The sequence below is a fragment of the Peromyscus californicus genome, unplaced genomic scaffold (genome assembly GCF_007827085.1).
Source record: "Peromyscus californicus insignis strain IS unplaced genomic scaffold, ASM782708v3 Scaffold_21__1_contigs__length_65335640, whole genome shotgun sequence".
NCBI classification, from domain to species: domain Eukaryota; kingdom Metazoa; phylum Chordata; class Mammalia; order Rodentia; family Cricetidae; genus Peromyscus; species Peromyscus californicus.
The window spans coordinates 23,565,302-23,583,312 of record NW_026294514.1 but is presented as its reverse complement, the minus strand read 5'-3'; the positions used below and the strand labels follow the sequence as shown (position 1 = coordinate 23,583,312).

Genomic DNA, 18,011 nt, shown 5'->3' with positions numbered 1-18,011 from the left:
TTACTGTCCAGGAGATACATTCCTTGTCTTAAAAAATACCAGCAGCATTAATCTTTTCATTGGTCTAGGAAATGACTAAACAACCTCACTGCATTTGTTTTAAACAGTCCTTTAAACTACTCATGGATGGGGACTTTTCATGCTGATATTTTTAGGAAGGCATCATAATTTTTCACTAAATTTACTATATATCATTTTTCTAACAGAAAAACAATCTTAGTTTTCAATTTTAATAAAGTAGTTTTACTGTTTTGTAACTTTGAGAAAAGAGACATTCAACCCCATTAGACATCAATTTCATGAGTTTCCAAAACTCCGGTCTCTTTTACAACCTTTATCTGGTAATTATAAAGATTCATATCACTCTCCTCAACCCCCACAGAATTCAGAGCAGAGCCGTCTAGTTGACTGGGAGACTGACTTGGAGGTCTCCACTTTCATTACCTGTAATAATCAGTTGCTATGGTGAGTTAATGATTTAAGACTAGTATATGTTTGACTGTGGAAAAAAGGAAGCGTAAAATTAATTTATGAGAATATAATCCACTGGGCATTTTTTTAACTCATCAAAAATATTTTAGAGGTGCCTCAAGAGTAATTGATCACGTTGATGTGACAAAATTGAGCTACCACTGTTTCTCTAACAAGAAAAGGATGTCATTCGTCTTCTCTTAGGCCCAGACCTTCTCTATACCCAGATAATTTATCATTTATTAAGAAATTTATGTATTTTAAGCATTTAAAGGAAGAATAATACCAGGGATGAAGCTGATGTTACAAATCAAACAGTGTGACCTTTGTCAATGCGTCACACAGTTCTGACTGCCACAGGGAGGACAGAGGTGACAATTCTGGTCACCCTTTCAGCACCACAGAAAATGCACGTCCATTAAATATTTCATGAATAATTTGAATAAAAACCAGGAGTAATTCATGTTGAACAGGCAAAATATGAAAAATAACTCTAGAATAACATATGGAATTTGAACTTTAAAATATGAGTGATTCCTAAGACGGGGTTGTTAAGTTTTTTTTTTTTTGTTAGTTTTGTTTTGTTTTTCAAGACAGGGTTTCTCTATTGTAGTTTTTTGGTGCCTGTCCTGGATTTCACTCTGTAGACCAGGCTGGCCTCGAACTCACAGAGATCCACCTAGCTCTGCCTCCCAAGTGCTGGAATTAAAGACGTACACCACCACTGCCCAGCTATCATTTATTTCTTAAATAAATTTTAAAAATTGGAAACAAAATCACCAGAACTAGTGTGGTTTTGGTGAAATCACTGTTTGACTAGAGTTGCCATTTTTATATAAATAATTTGGCATCAATATTTTATTTAATATTTTCATTTTATTTCACAATTTGAATTATCTAATTTTAAGAATAAAATCCTCATCAGATATAACTAAAATGAAAATGAAAACACAATCTATTAGTCTTCAAATTTTGTAAATCTATCTTTAAAATAATTATGTGTTATCTCCTCTTTTCTTTATTGCAGTTTCTTTCTGCTTGGGGAATAGTGAGATGGTCAGTGTGTAAGTCATGCCTGAGGATGGGAGTTTCATTCTTGAACCTGTGATGTGTAAGGAGTGAACCAACTCTGAAAAGTTGTCCTCTGACATCCACGTATATGACATAGCATAGTGCCCCCAGAACCACAGACAGGTACACACATACACACACACACACACACACACACACACACACACACACACACACACACACACACACCATAACAGCTTACTTTAATCCTACATTCCTTACAACACTTTTAAAGTTGTACCCATTACCTAAAGAGTGGCTACCAATGCTTAAACTAATTAACCTGGGTAGAGGGCAGGTAATTGACTTACTGTTCGTGCATCCCACACAGATAAGGTCTTGTCTGCAGAAGCGGTGAGAAGAGTGTTGGAGAAAGGGAAAAACTCAATGCTGTTCACAGAGTCTGTGTGTCCATATAACGTATATCTGCACCGTTCACTGTGGAGTGAGATTAAGAACAAGGATTTGGGACTTTGTATCTAAATGTTGTTGCATCTTATGCAATGCTAATAATAATTAAAAAAAAACAAGAACTGAAATGCAACATCATTTAAAAATAGCAGATATATGAATGCACATACATACACACACATTTACAGTAATAATATCTTAGGCATAGTGCCTATAATCTAAGACTCTAGAGGCAGGGCAGTGATGAGTTACAGGATGGCATGGGTTTACAGAGTGAGGCTGTCACAAATCATCAAAGAACAGCTCCAAAGAAACATTGTATAATCATGTAAGGACTTAAAACAATTAGTAGGATCAAATAAATTTAAATTACCTTCAAATTATTGAACCATTTGCAGTGTTATCTTTACATTACTTTTAAAAACGTTTCTTTAGGGACACATAGAGGACAGAGGACAGCTTGCAGAAGTTCACTCTCCTTCCTACCACTGTGGGTTCTATCAATCATGCTGAGGTCATCAGCCTTATCACAAGCAATATTATCCACTGGAAAAATCTTACTGGCCTTACACTATTTATTTACACCTTGAAATAATTACATAAAAATTGTCTCCAACTACTAGAAGAATGTGTTATGAAAAGAAAACCTCCCACCAACCCATAAGATCAAGTCAACTTTCTTAGGTCACTATTTTCTCACGTGGTTCTCAGCTTTGTCTCTACATTACAATGACTGGCCACACTTTTGGAAAGTACTCGTCTCCAGTTTCAAGCCCAAAATATTCCCTTCCAATTGATCCATGATGGATCCAGACATCAGCGTTTTAATGCCTCCTCTGGTAATTGTAATTTGCCTTTGGGGATGAGAATCTAAACAAGTGTTTTTCAGAGTGTTTCATTCAGACTAGCAGTATCAGCATCACTTGGGACTGGATCCAAAATGCAAATTCTCAGCCTCATCTCAAACCTATTGAATCAGACGCTCTGGAGTGGGGCCCAGCAATCTGTTTTAGCAAGCACACTGGGGAATTCAGATGCATGCTGAAGTTTGAGAGTCATTGATCTGAACTACAGGAAATGAGTGAAGAGAAGAGGCCACTGTGTCTTCCCCATTTGCCATTTTATGGATGGACTGTCCCTTAAGACAGGACACACACTGTGCAGAATCACCTTCATCTGTAATGGCAAATCATTTTAAAATAATGTTATTTATAAACCCATTGTAAAACTAGAGAAAGTACAATCAGTAAATAAAAGTGCTCAGAACAGAGAAGTCAGCACAAATACATCACTAACAGGAGCATCCATGACCTCTAACTGTGCTTCTCCTCTCTGGCTCTGCTGTATTTCCTGTGATCAGATGATGTAGTGGGCAATCCTGCACCAGAGGCAGGAGGCTGGATGCCAGCCCTGACCTGTACAAGAACCAGCAGACTAGGGGGTTGACTCTGGGTGGGGGAAATGACTTAACGGATGTTCAACACATTTCTCCTGTAGACGTCTTTGACTGGGTGGGCAAATAGAAAATGAAAGGAGAGAGATCACTTTAAGTCTGGTGCCTCAGAAATGTTAAGAAAAGTTTTCTCCTCACTTTGTAAATTTTGACATTCTTAAGATATCAAGAAATATTAAGGTTTATCCAAATTTGAATATGGATTCAAATTACTCCCTCTTTGTATATTAAGAGTATTATAGTAACATATCATTAATAAAGGCATAAAATTATTAAACAAATTAAAATTATTCAGTATTAATTTACCTTAAAACCCAAAAAGTTAGGAGATTGGCTAATAATAGTTTTGTTTGCTTTTCTGTTTGTTTTGTGGTTCTGGGAATTGAACCTAGGGCCTCCTGAATGCATGCAAAGTACTGTACCAATGCATTATATCCTTAGCCTCTGGGCTAACAATATTTTGATGAAGTTAGTGTATGAATATGCACTGGAGTCAATAGCCACAGCCTATGAATTAACTTCTCACTTTTATAAATAACACTTTAGAAACAGGGTAACTTATATGCATATTGCCTTGCTTTCCACTTCGGGAAACAGGATTTCATAGTTACACAGGAGACCATGTGACCCATGAGCCTAAAACAATACCAATATTTCCTCTGAAAGAAACATGGACCGCATCCTCTGTGAGATATACCAAGGTATTTGACTATTTAAAGGTACACTTCAATCTTATAGTATTGCATTTCTTTCATTTTAATATTTATAGTTTTAAATTCATAGTTTCTTCCTTCCTTCGTTCCTTCCTTCGTCCCTTCCTTTGTTCCTTCCTTCCTTTCTTTCTTTTTCTTCTTTTCTTTGTCATAACAGCCCTGGCTATCCTGGATCTCACTCTGTAGACCAGGCTGTCCTCAAATTCACAGACATCTGCCAGCCTCTGCCTCCTGAGTCCTGAGATTAAAGGCATGCACCACCACTGCCCAACTTAATTTTTTTTTTCTTAAACAAATTATTTTTATAGAAATTTAACCACTATTTTATAATGATATGAAATGCATGAGTAGAAATTTTTTCTTTGAAAGTTTATATTCTAATCCCATTTCTTGAAAGAAACAACTTTAAATATTAGTGCAATTGTCCTCATTAAAGTTCTAGCAGGGGATAGAGAAGCAGAGAGAGGTAGAGGATGAAGAGCAGAGACTGAGTATAAAAGTGACAATGTTATACCTATGACAGAAAAGAGCAAATATAAAATTAAATTTACAGTTTTTATCATAATATAAAACAAGTATAATTAAAAGAATTGCTCAAAGTCAAGGAAACACCTTTTCAATATAAGACATATCACTATTTTTATTTAACTTTCAGTTTAAAAATTGTATTTACTAGTAGTGTGTTGGTGTGTGGAGGGGCATGTCTGCCATGACCCATATGTGGCAATCAGAAGACAACCCTGTGGAGTCAGTTCTTTCTTTCTACCTTTACATGTGTTCTGGGGATAGAACTCAGGCCAGTGGACTTGTGTGGGAAGCACCTTTACCCGCTGAGCCATCTTGCTGGACTCCACTATCATCTTCTTAAAAATGACTCATTACTTTCCAAACATAAGCTGGACAAGGACGACAACAATGGGCATGCCTAAGTGGACAGGGAAAAACCCAGGAGGCCTCACGCCTACACATTGAACCCTAGCAACTTAGGAATGCTGAGAGATGGAGAATAGTCTTCCTAGGGAAGAGCACGCCAATGGTTTATCCAATACCAAATGGTCAGCTGAAAACATACATACAAGTAACAGTATATAGAGAAAGCTGGGTATATTTATGTATTTAGGAATATATATATATGTGTGTGTGTGTTTTGTGTGTGTGTATGCATATATGTATCTATGTATGTACATATATACATGTAAAAATAGTTAAAGAAAAAAGAGACCATGAATTTGAAAGAGGCAGTAAGGGATATATGGAAGGGTTTGGAGAGAGGAAAGGAAGGGAAGTGATGCAATTATATTATAATTAATATATAATTATATTATCTCAAAAATAAAATAAATAATCTATAATAATATTAATCTTAAAAATACATCTGGAAATGAAAAAAATATTAACTACAAAGGAAAACTGACTTTAGTATCATTTTCATTTCTAGAAGGCATGGTGAATAAAAACAGAATGTGGTCGTATTTCCTGCTTTTACTCTTTCATCCACTGGTAAAGTCTGAGGCAAACCCATCACCCCTTCCTCCCCAGCCAATAGAAATGCAGGATGCTCTTGTTCTGTACAACAGCTTCTGACTCGCCACAAACATGAGAGATGCAAAGCTTTAATGTAGCATGTTCCAATAAGAATTTTTGGTTAATATTCTAGATTCTTGTTAGTTTAAGGTAAAGCCTTCTCCCATATCTATTTTATTTCTTTCCTTTCTTTTATATATTTTGGTTAAACGCCATTTTTGTTCTATTCCATTTCATTTGCCCTGCTTTCATTTGGTTGGTCAGCATTCATTTTATTTCATAACTCATTTACATTTATTCTGTGATGATGAATTGAGTTCAAAGTTACAGTAGCTTTTTCTCCCAAATAATAAAACTAAACATGAAAGCACACTAACCAGAACAGGACCCTGCCTTTTATATGAAGACTATCTAAATACAGATTTGTATTTATGAGGAACATCCAGTGTATGTAAAAATTCATATGTATATAAAATATAGAAAAATATGAACCATAATCAAGAAAAATAATCAAGTGAAAGAAACAGATCCTGAATTAATTGTTGAAATAAAGACTTCAAAAAATATTTTACAAGAATGTTCAAGTATGTAAAGGAATATGTAGTTAATGTGGTTGTAGAGATAATCTCCTAAAATAAATAAAACTGATAAAAGTGGAGGCACATAAATAGTTAAATAAGTATGTAAAATAAAAAAATCACTAGGTAAACAAAATGTCTGTTTAGATATTTCAGAAAAGAATAAAAGCTCAGAGAATTTTAGTCATCAATAGGAAAATAGGAGAAAGTCTAACACACATGTACTTGAGTTTTCACTAAGAAACATTTTTGAGAAATAATGGCTAAAATTGTTTCCAATTTAAAGGAAAATACAATAGTTCTGATCCAATTTTTTTTAAAAAAAAAAATCCAATAACAATGTACCAAAGTATATCATAGTCAAAATGTCAAAGCAAGGCATAGAACAAATCAACAACAACAACAAATCCCAAAGTTGTCATAGATAGAAGAAAGAGAACATACAATAGAACAGGTTCCCAATGGCAGCTGACTTCGCACTGAAAAAAAACAGGCCGAATTATGTTTTCAAAAGTGCTGGATTTAGAGATTCAGCTAAAATTACCTTTATTTATGAGGATGAAACAAAATTTCAGATCAATGAAAGCGGAAAAAAAATTGATCACTAAGAAATCTTTTCTATAAGACATGCTGAATTGAAGTTATTCATACTGAATGAAAATGGCACCCGGCAGGAACTTTAGTGTATGAAAAGAACAAAAGTATCTGAGATGATCAATACATGAGCAAACACGAAATGCCATTTCCTAATTTTGACAACTACTGGAAATATAGCAAATAAGTATATAGACAAAAAAGGTGGGGCTTTTTTTCCTAATAGAGGCAATTCAACCTATAAGAATTATACTCTAACATCAAAATGCTTGTATGTAGTATTTGTCTTTACTTAGATTAAAACTTGCTCTAGTTATGGCTGAGCAGTCCACAGATAACTATTTTCTTCCCTTTGACAGATGTGAGTTTCTGATGAGTACTGAAAACTGCACTAATATATGAGTATAAGATATAAATTAGAGGGCAGTTTAATGCTATGTTCATTTAGTAAAATAATAGTAGGTTCACATCTGAGGCTAGAAACAGCACACACACACACACACACACACACACACACACACACACACACACACACATACACATACATATATACATATAAATACATATATACTCCCTCTTCCAAGGTTCAGAGAGCATCCCTTGTGGAAGAGTATAGGAATGATTGCAAGAACCAGAAGTTGCTGAAGACTGGGACAGAAGTGCTGTGCAAATTCACAGCTACTGTGGTTGCCTATACAAGATGTGAATGAGATCAACCAGTCAACACTCCATCAAGGAGGGATGAGTGGCCAACAAGCCCTCACACCCAGCAAAGGAACTGCTGACAACTGGTGGCTACTGAAGAAGGATGAAGAGCAGATCATCCACATGCCAGTGGATGGCCCCACACCCATTCTTACACTGACAGCACTAATTGGACTCAGTTGGTCATTTACAAACAAAACCAAAGCGGAGGACGTGAAACTGGCAGTGGGTAGGAGGTAGGTCTGAAAAGAGGTTGAATATGATCAAAATACATTGCATTCATGCATACAAATTAAAAATTTTTTTAAATTGGTTTTTGAATTAACACAGAAATGTTGATTCAAATGTATGTGAAAATAATATGTTACCAGGCATACAATGTACATATATACATATATATGTATATATTTTTACATATCTTCCATGGTGTCAACTATCTCTCTATTTGCAAACTTAGGACTGTTTTAGGCAAGTGTAAATGTATTAAAATATATTTATTACATTACTATTTAAAAATGCATGTACAGAAAGAATATGTAATTTGGTAAACTGTTTCCTGATATATTAAATACACTCATAGTAAAATATTGAATTCGTTCTTAACTCATATTCAGACTTTATTTTTTATCATTAAAATTCAGTTCAATTATTTGTGAATATATTCATTTCTGCTGGCAGGGAAGGTATAGAGAAAACTCTTCAATGATATGGCTCATATGCTTTCCCAAAGAAAATGGAAAAAGTAGGTCTTCTCACAGCTCGAGGAAAGAAAGAACTGCTCAAGGAAATGGGGAATCTGAAGAAGTCACTGGCTGAGGTACAGTGCATCCTGGGTAGTCTACTGAGGGAGCAGATTTGTGAGAGAATAATTAGCTGCTAGAGTAAAGCCCATTCAAAATTCCTTGAAAATGTGAAAATGGCCTAAAGTGATGGAGCATGAAAGAATAGGAAGAATGGAAATGATTTGTACATTTCTATAGAAACAACACTGTACCCTGATGCAGTTTTCTCTGCTGTTTTCCTATCATTTTGTAGAAAGAAGTTAGTTCTTTTTTATTTTTAAAAAAAATCTATTTCTTTTTTTAAAAAATATTCATTCTTATTTATTCACATTTATTTTGTGTATGAGGTGCAGTAATGCCACAGTTTCCATTTGGAGGTCAGAACTTGTGGGGTTATTTCTTGTCTTCATCTAAGGTCCAAGGGCTAGAAGTGAGATCTTCAGATTTGGCAGCATGGGTCTTGGTGGCCCACAACAGCTATTTCTTAGCCTACCTATGTGGTGGTATTTTACTTGTACTGAAATGTGATTTTAATTGTATGTTAATAAATAAAGTTGTCTGGGGGTCAGAGCTATTAGAGTCATAGCAAGTGCATGGCGGCGGTGGCGCACGCCTTTAAGGACCTGGAGGGCGGTACATTCAGGCAGTGACGAGGCAGTCACATGTTTGGGTTTACAACCAATGACAAGGCAGAACAGGAAGACTTTAAAGACAGACACACAGGAAGTAGGTCCTTTTCGGAGAGCTCTCTTGGCTGGAGAGGATCCCTGAATCAGGAAGGGTGAGGCTCTTAGCTCTGACCTCTTGGCTTTCTTCTCTGAATTGGCTCTGTGTTTCTTATTTTATAAGACTGTTGGTTACATCTACATTTGGCGCCCAAAGTGGGGCTCGAACCCACGACCCTGGGATTAAGAGTCCCATGCTCTACCGACTGAGCTAGACAAGGAGGAGATAGAGCTGGGAAGTGGAAGGCTGAGTGGGGGAGACACTGCCAGCCGCCATGATGAGAAACAGCATGTAAAGATGCCAGTAAGCCACGAGCCATGTGGCAAGGTATAGATTAATAGAAATGGATTAATTTAAGCTGTAAGAACAGTTAGCAAGAAGCCTGCCACGGCCATACAGTTTGTAACCAATATAAGTCTCTGTGTTTACTTGATCGGGTTTGAGCGGCTTGGGACTGGCGGGTGAGAGAGATTTGTCCTGACTGTGGGCCAGGCAGGAAAACTCTAGCTACAAATGGCATCCAACGTGGTGGCAAGAGTTTCCACCTAAAACCTGAGAAAAAAGATTCTAAAACGGAGCTAAAAACAGTTCCTAGTTGTCTCTTTTAAGTTAGCGGCAGCTGCCGGTTTGAGCTACTGGCGGGTTCCTGGCGTGCACGTTCTACCTGCCGCCGTATGGCGGGAATGAGGTCTCTGCAAGTGGCACATTAAGCTGCTTGGTGAATTTAGCCTTTGCTAGTACAAAACAAAAAAAGAGGTTTCTGGGCTACACGCTGCTTGGATAAAAGCATAGACCCACGATAGCTCCCAGAGCTGGTGGTAAAGTACCACGCCATGTTGGGAAGCTGCGGTGGGCGGAGCCAGCAGCCACAGCTGCTGCAGCTTAAAGCAATAGATTCACAATAAGACAGATTCAGATGTAATAGTTTAAAATGTGTGTAAAATATACGTAGGCTTGAAAGAGACCAAAAAAAAGGTGATATATACAGTATAGAAACAAATACATGGTTTTAAAAAATAAAGTCTTTAAAGAGACAGTAAAATTAATATAAAAAATAAGCCACGTAGAGATGACTATTACACAGAGAGTCTGGATTGTGTTGTCTTTGGGATTCTTAACTACAGAGAGATGTTTGATTGTAAAGGAAGCTGAGTTAAACCAGTATGTATATTTTAAAGATACTTTGACTTCAAAATTTGGATGTAAGGATATGTTGCTTTGGAAAAGAGTCTCTTTTGTTTCCACAGAAAGCAAGAGGCTATGGATTTGTTCCAGAGTAAGATACATCAGGTTTGACCAGCCAAGACCCCCTGAAAGGTCTCCGATGACACCATGGCCCAGATGATCCAACATCCAGAACCGTTTCAAGACAACTGGCTCAGATGATACAGCCTCACGGACTACTCCATGATCCTAAAATTTTCTTTGTTTCCCCAGAAGATACAGCGCCCCCCTCCAGCAGGAAGTAGTAAGAGAAGCTACGCCCAAATTCCCAAATATACCAAGCTGACTTTGGAGATGTGTAAAGGTTAAAACCTTCCTTTTTAAGAAAAGAAAAGGGGAGGTGCTGTGGGATGGTCTGTATGTCAAATGTGTTGCTGATTGGTCAATGAATAAATCACTGATTGGCAGTGGCCAGGCAGGAAGTATAGGCGGGACTAACAGAGGAAAATTGAGAGAACAGGAAGCTGGAGGGGGAGACACTGCCAGCCGCCATCAGGATAAGGAAGATGTAAAGTACCGGTAAGCCACAAGCCACGTGGCAAGGTAGAGATGAATAGAAATGGATTAATTTAAGCTGTAAGAACAGTTAGCAAGAAGCCTGCCACGGCCATACAGTTTGAAACCAATATAAGTCTCTGTGTTTATTTGATCGGGTTTAAGCGGCTTGGGACTGGCGGGTGAGAGAGATTTGTCCTGACTGTGGGCCAGGCAGGAAAACTCTAGCTACATACCTATGTTTTTATCATTTATTTTCCTTTATCTTTATTCCATTTCCTTATGTATTTGATTTGATATTTATTATTTTGTTAACTGAATGAATATTATTTTTTCAACTTTCAATTTATTGCAAAAATAAATAAATGAATGTATCTACTATTTCAGCTCAAATAGTCTTCTTTTATCATGCATTTTACATATGTAAGTCAAATCAATCTAAGAGGAAGACATTCTAACATACAAATGCCTTATGTGAGGGACTTTATTTTTATGCATTTTAATATAATTGTTTAAAGTGGCACCTTTAAAATCTCAGGCTTGTATGCATACAGACAAAAATTGTGGTCAATTGAATTATAGAACATTCACAGAAAGCTAGCCATAGAGATACTTTTAGAAGGTTCTGAAGAAGGGATTTTGAATCTATCCTTCTTTTGAAAGTATAATGTGGGCTATAGGGGTGAGGATTCCTACTTGAAATGCTACAATAGATCGCTGAAAAGACAAGCTTATGATGATCGCCTAATGTTTAGAAACTCTGTAAGAAATAAAAAGTCACGCAAATCGTGCCTTGTCAGAATGATGGCTTGTCTTACCTTTTGATCTGTTTCGACCTGAAATATTCATAGAGAAGGGGAAAGAAGGGGAATCTATTAACTCCATCTCATCTAACCCTTTCTCTAACCTTCTGACTATCCCTCCCTAAAGGAAAGCACCTGGAATATCTACCCCTTGTCTCATATCAATTGACTTGCAGAAACACAGTGTGTTCTTCTAATCTATAAAGAAAATACAGCCTCTGGACCCTGGGAGTCCCAGGTCCCATCAACTTTCACTTTGAAATCAAAATAAGAAAAGCAAAACCCGAGAGGAAAACTAAGCCTGCACTCCAGTTTCTCATCCACTCTTTCACTGTAAATCAGTGTGTACCACAAATGCCCTCTACATATCTAACATAGCCCACCTCTAAGGATGGAGATTTGAGACAGAAATGGCTTCTCCATTTTCCCCAAATCACTCTTGAATAAATTAATTCTTCCTACCAAACTCTTTTCTGCTTTTCATGCAAAGTGAACCTTAAATTCTGTTAGTAAAAATAAGTCCTGGAATTAATTTGCTTTATTGTCACTTAGTAAGACCTGAATGTTTACTATTTTGTATAATTTAACAAAAATAATAAAATTTATCATGAGCTTATTTAAATAAAAATTCTTTGATATATATAAATCTAGGAATTCAACATGAACATAAGAGAAATAGTTAAAAATCCCCACACTGTGATACATAACATCCAAGGCAGATAAGGGATTTCTCACACCTTTTAGCTTATTTATAAAACTTCATATCTAAGCTATTTTAAAACCTTCCAGGATTCTGCACCTTAGTAGGATAAATAAAAGTGATCTCCACATTTTTACTTTCGAATCAAGACCATTTATTTAATAAAAGTACTTAGATTAACAATTATGTAAAATATGTACTCATAGGGGAAAATTTCTCCATTTGATAATATGTAATTCAACTGATTAATTAACAAAGTCATTGATATCTAAATAAAAACTAATACAGAATCTGCTACAACTCCACAGACAACTTCTCCACAATTTATGAGGTAGATGTGGGAATGAGAATCAAACATTCTTAGAGCATCATTCAGGCAAGTTCTTGGTCAGAACTCTGAAGAGTAAATATATAAATGCAACATCTCTTCTTTGGCCATAAACCTGTGTTCATACTAAAGGCAGATTCCTGACCAGCTTAAATTGAGTGAGATCTCTCTATTCAAGGGTTTTTTAATCTATGGTTTAAACAATCAGGGGTAGAAAGGGTTTGAAAACAACTGCATTAATAATGAATAGTAATTTGTTTCTTATGTGAACAATACAGTCTAACAGTATTTATGTAGCATTTACATTGTATTATATATCTTAGGTTATCCAGAGACAATTCAAACTATTTCAAAAGGGAGGCAAATGTGTAGGCTACTTGCTACATTTGGCTTTTATTTCCCATGAGAAAGTACCTGGCATTATAACATTAAAAAGTTGAAAACTTAGTTTGGGCTCAAGATTTCACCTTATACTAGAAGCTCATTGAATTGTATAGAGCCTGGGGTGAAGAAGCATGTGGAAAAGGAGACTGTTCACTTCAGGACAGTCAGTAAGCAGAGAGTTGAATGAGGGAGTAAAGACTAAATAGTATGCTTTTTCCTTTTCCCCTTTTATTTGATCTGGGTCCCCAGCTCATAGGAGGATGCCACCTACATTCAGAATAAATTGTTTCCCTTGGTTAATTGTCTGTGGACTCACCCTCAGAGACACATCTAGAGAAATCGCTAACCTTCAAGATCAGTGGTTTTCAACCTTTCTAATGTTGTGGCCTTTAATACAGTTCCTCGTGTTGTGATGACCTCAACCATAAAGTTATTTTCATTGCTACTTCATAGCTGTAATTTTGCTACTTTTATGAATCATACTATAAACATCTGTGTTTTCTGATGGTCTTAGGTGACCCCTATGAAATGTTCATTTAATCCCCGAAGGTGCCATGACCAACAAGTTGAGAGACTGTCCTAGAGGCTTTTTAATCCAGCCAAACTGACAATCAAGATTTACCATTGCATATCCCAATACTATGCTATTTTACATAAGAGATTTTAGCATCTTCAGATTCCTGTATGAAGGTAGAGATAAGAGTCAGGTATGGGTAAAGATGTCAGAGTATCACACACTGTTAACAGTAAAAAAAAAAAAGTGGAAGCATAAAACCAAGAAGATAGAAAATTTAAAAAATCAAAATAGAAATTCAAGGCAAAATAATATAAAGGCCAAAACAAGTAACTTTATGACAAGTTTCTCTATTTTACACTATGGTTTATGATGACATTTCTTGCTTACTGTTTTAAAAAATTTACACACAAGAATGCCAAGCTAAATCAGTCCTCGTTATTTGTGACTTCATATTTGCAAATTTCACCACTTGATAAAATTTATTTGTGTAGCAAAGATTTTATACTTGACCAAACTCTAGTCAAAGTTATCTGAGCCATCTTCAAAGCTAGTTTCATTTGTCATATGAAACTATTATCAGAATGAGGTTCCACTCACTGCTTTTGCCATCACAAAAAAAAACCTTAAAAATTAGCCTAGTTTGCAAGAGCTCAAGGATTTCGTGGATGGCCTTTCCAAGTGCCTGCCAGAGGAAGCTCAGAGTTTACTCTTCATTCATGTCAAAACTTGATAAGCACCTGATCACCCTTCCTAAGCATTTACTAAAAAGGGCTTACATTCTCAGTGTTTTCAATATATATATTAGAAATATGTATATATATTAGCAATATACATATTTATAAAACTCTGAAGTATCTTTATCAAAAGCTCACCCTTTAAAGCATAATCATCAGCTAACCTTGCTTAGGACTTGTAGTTTTATATTGCACAGCAGGGTGACAATGAATCAATGTATCTAGCTGCACATTTCAAAAAAAAAAAAAACTTGAAGAAAGGACTTTTAGTGTCTGCACCAAGAAGAAATGAAATGATGCACATTTGAAGAAACAGATATGCTTACCTTCCTTAAACATTGTAAAATGTATATACATATTGAAATATCACATGGCACCCATGAAATATATAATATTTGTATCTTTTTAAGTCTTTAAAGAAGTAACCAGCAGAAAGGACAGAGACCTTCCATCTGAGCTGGAGGAATAAACTGTTTACTCAAGCTGGCCTTTTGGAATTTTCACTGCCTTGCCTCCACAGAGTCTCTGCTTACCCATTTTCTTTTTCCCTAATACTCTCTTAAAAATATCTGTATAAAACACAGTAGAGCTCAGTTCCTGTAGGACCCTCTTCCTTCTGTCAACAGTATACCCCTGATTGTTACATTAATGAATGTCCAGCTTTACTTATCTTTGACAGGAAATTAACTCCCAAATCAATACCTGTGGTAATTCTGTGGTTATTTGAAGACATGGACATGAACACAGTAGTAAAAAAAATTGTTTCAATCTGTGATTAAACTAGACAACTCTCTCTTTGCCTGTCACTTTCATAGTTTATTTTGTGCCAAGTTTTTTTTTCATATATTTGTGCTTTTTCATTGGTGATTTCACTATTTAGAATGACCACAGAATGGTGATGGTGTGCTGTCTAGTCTTTTTCAAGTCTGCAAATGCTATGATGTCACATATATTAGGTAAATTTCATTCACATGTGAGTTATAATGCTGCTGTGTGGGATTCATGTCAATGATTCAGTGATAGTTATTAAATAAGGTGCATTTAAATACAAATGTACAAAAACCAATGTATGCAATAATTAGTTAATAATCATTTGATGGGAAACTAAGCCCCATTTCTCCCAGAAGCTATGATTTATACTTACTAATTCAGTGTTTTTACCTTCAGTTACATAAGTTAGCTGCACTTATAATATCCTTAATTTACAGAAAAAAAAAATTGGAGTGTAACAATTGGTATAGTGAGTAGTGGGGACAGAACTTTATCCCAAACAGTGGGTATAAGACCATGTACTTTAAGCCATTATCAAAAAATCAATGTCAATTTAGGGACTTACAACATGACCAACTGATGAAATTATACTATGCAGACAAAACAACACCTCCTAGAGATTAAACAAGTATTCATCATTAGAAACCCTTCAGTGTTTATAAGTAAAGAAGCATTATCTGGGAATTAGTTTATGAATAGCCATTCTCTTCAATGCATAATAAACAAACATGTAACAATTAGAAACATTTTAAAATTTAGATAAAGAAGTAATGAGCCTAATCTAGAGAAATACATGTATAGGATCACAAGATGCAATGGCACACGCCCTTCCCAATTATGGGTGCATGGTACACTGAGACATATCACTTGGGGGTATTGGCTAGCAGTGTCAGCAGGTGTGTCAAATTAGAACTGTTAATTTCTAGTGGTAGAGCTAAAAAGCAGGGTCCAGTATCAGTAAACTGATTAATGCGGCAGCTTGACTGAGAATGCCCAAATATGTTGTGAGATAGTTGTACACTGTGTGAATATGTATTGCTATGATTGGTTTAATAACAAGCTGAACAGTCAATAAATAGCAGGAAAGGATAGATGGGATTTCCAGGGAGAGAGAGGAAGAAGGAGAGGCAGGAGACACCATCAGAGCAAGTCAGATATGCCATACTGAGGAAAGATAAAAGTCACTTGGCATAATGTAGAATAATAGAAGCAGGTTAATTTGAGTAATAAGAACTAGCTGGAAACAAGTCTAACCTAGAGGCCAAGCTTTCATAATTAATAATAAGTCTCCATGTCATTATTGGTGGGTTGGCAGTCCAAGAAAGTCTGATGAGAAAGCTTGATACACAAATAGCTGGTAAACATTATTTTCATGAAGTTGTTTCTATAGCAAATTATCATTCAAATAAGTAGCCAAAGTAAGCAAGATGCCTCTTTGAAAACATGGGTGGGACATACCCAGTCCTTCTAGGGCCAGAGCAAAATAAAAAAGAAGTAACATGAGGTTGTACTATACCCCAGGATGTACATCACATATCAGAATTCTGATTCTTACACCTTTGTCTTGGACCAGGATTTCTAGCATTGGTTCCCAGGTACACAGTGCTGTAGTTTGTTGCAGGATATTTGATCACACTGTGAATCCCATGATTTACTGAAAATATCTGTTTCTAATTGTATGGCTCAGTCCAAGCACACATCTTTAATTCAAGAGGGTTCTGCTTGAATACTGTAAACAGGATTAAATAAAATCAACCATAGGTTAAGAGACAGAGAAAGCAACCAGTTGATAGGAAAAACCATAGGGAGGAAAAGGAAGTCGGGAGGATGCACAGGAAGCAGAAGGGAAGGGTATTCAGTTTGAGGAGTTTTGTTTGAGATAGCATAGGAGAAAATTCTCTTTCTGGGATGTCAGTAGAGGAGGAAGGTCAGCTGGGTGCAATCTCTGCTTCTATGAACTAGCAGGTTTTCACACCAGCACCTGACTCCCTAGTCTTTATTAGTAAAATCCAGAAATTAAGATTTAGGTAAAAACAACATTTGGCACTCCAACACATGGCACAAGGACATGGACAGAGAAATCACACCAGCTGTGGACAAACTGAGAAGGCGACAGATTTGGTTAGACACCTGGGAAGTCCTAAAGAAAAGAGTTAAGTAATATTAAAAGGAAAAATCTTTCCCACATTCAGGATGGATCAAGACTCTGTATAATGCTACTTTAGATGACTTGAAAATAGAAGCAGAAAATGAAAAAATACATGACTTAACTGAGATTGACATAATATTAATTATAATTACTATCAGTCTGGTAATTCATATTTTATCCTTAATAGTCATGATATTTTTTGTGCCAAATACGAAGAGTGGATTGATAAGATACAAGCCTTAGAAAGACTTATGAATGAAATTAAGAAAAATACACACACACACACACACACACACACACACACACACACACACACAAAGGAACTTAGACAAGAAACAACTGACCACTGCATGATGAAACTTCAGTAGGGTGGCCCAAGGTTATTAGAAAACCAACCTTAGTTTACCTAGTTACTATACAAGAACTACCAGGAAACAATAGACACTCCTGAGATTATCAAGAAGTCAAATGGAATCCTATAGGAATACTAGAATTGAGAAGATTTAAGGAAGCAGTTGTTTCATAAGGTATACATTCACCCTATGTGAAATAGATACTAAATCCATAGGCAAACCAGAAGAGAATTCTCCCACAAGACTGGAAAGATTTGGCAACAGCAATATTGGGAACTGGTTCTCAGTTATAATAGAGAACATGATGGAAAGAGGAATACAGGACCATAGAACAAGGAAATAGGGGTAGAGGTATTAATATTTCCCAAGATCAGTTTCTCAGTGAAGACCAATATGCTGAGTACAAAGACAGCTTGAATTTAATGATCACAACTTGATGCTGTGTCTTTTAGCAGCTTTAAATGCTTGGGAAAGATTTAAAGAATCAAAGAAGTCTGAGTCATTTACTCAAACTATATGAGACCC

The 18,011-nt window shown here is 36.1% G+C and overlaps 1 protein-coding gene across 6 annotated transcripts in view; it reads right to left on the bottom strand.

Annotated features, from left to right (window-relative positions):
- Spag16 (sperm associated antigen 16) overlaps nt 1-18,011 on the bottom strand; it is an 830,413-nt gene that overhangs the window by 322,971 nt on the left and 489,431 nt on the right. For all 6 annotated transcript variants that reach the window (XM_052749769.1, XM_052749770.1, XM_052749772.1 and 3 more), the window contains one exon: nt 1,854-1,980. In XM_052749769.1, coding sequence (XP_052605729.1) covers nt 1,854-1,980 — 127 coding nt within the window. The remainder of the gene's footprint in view (nt 1-1,853; nt 1,981-18,011) is intronic.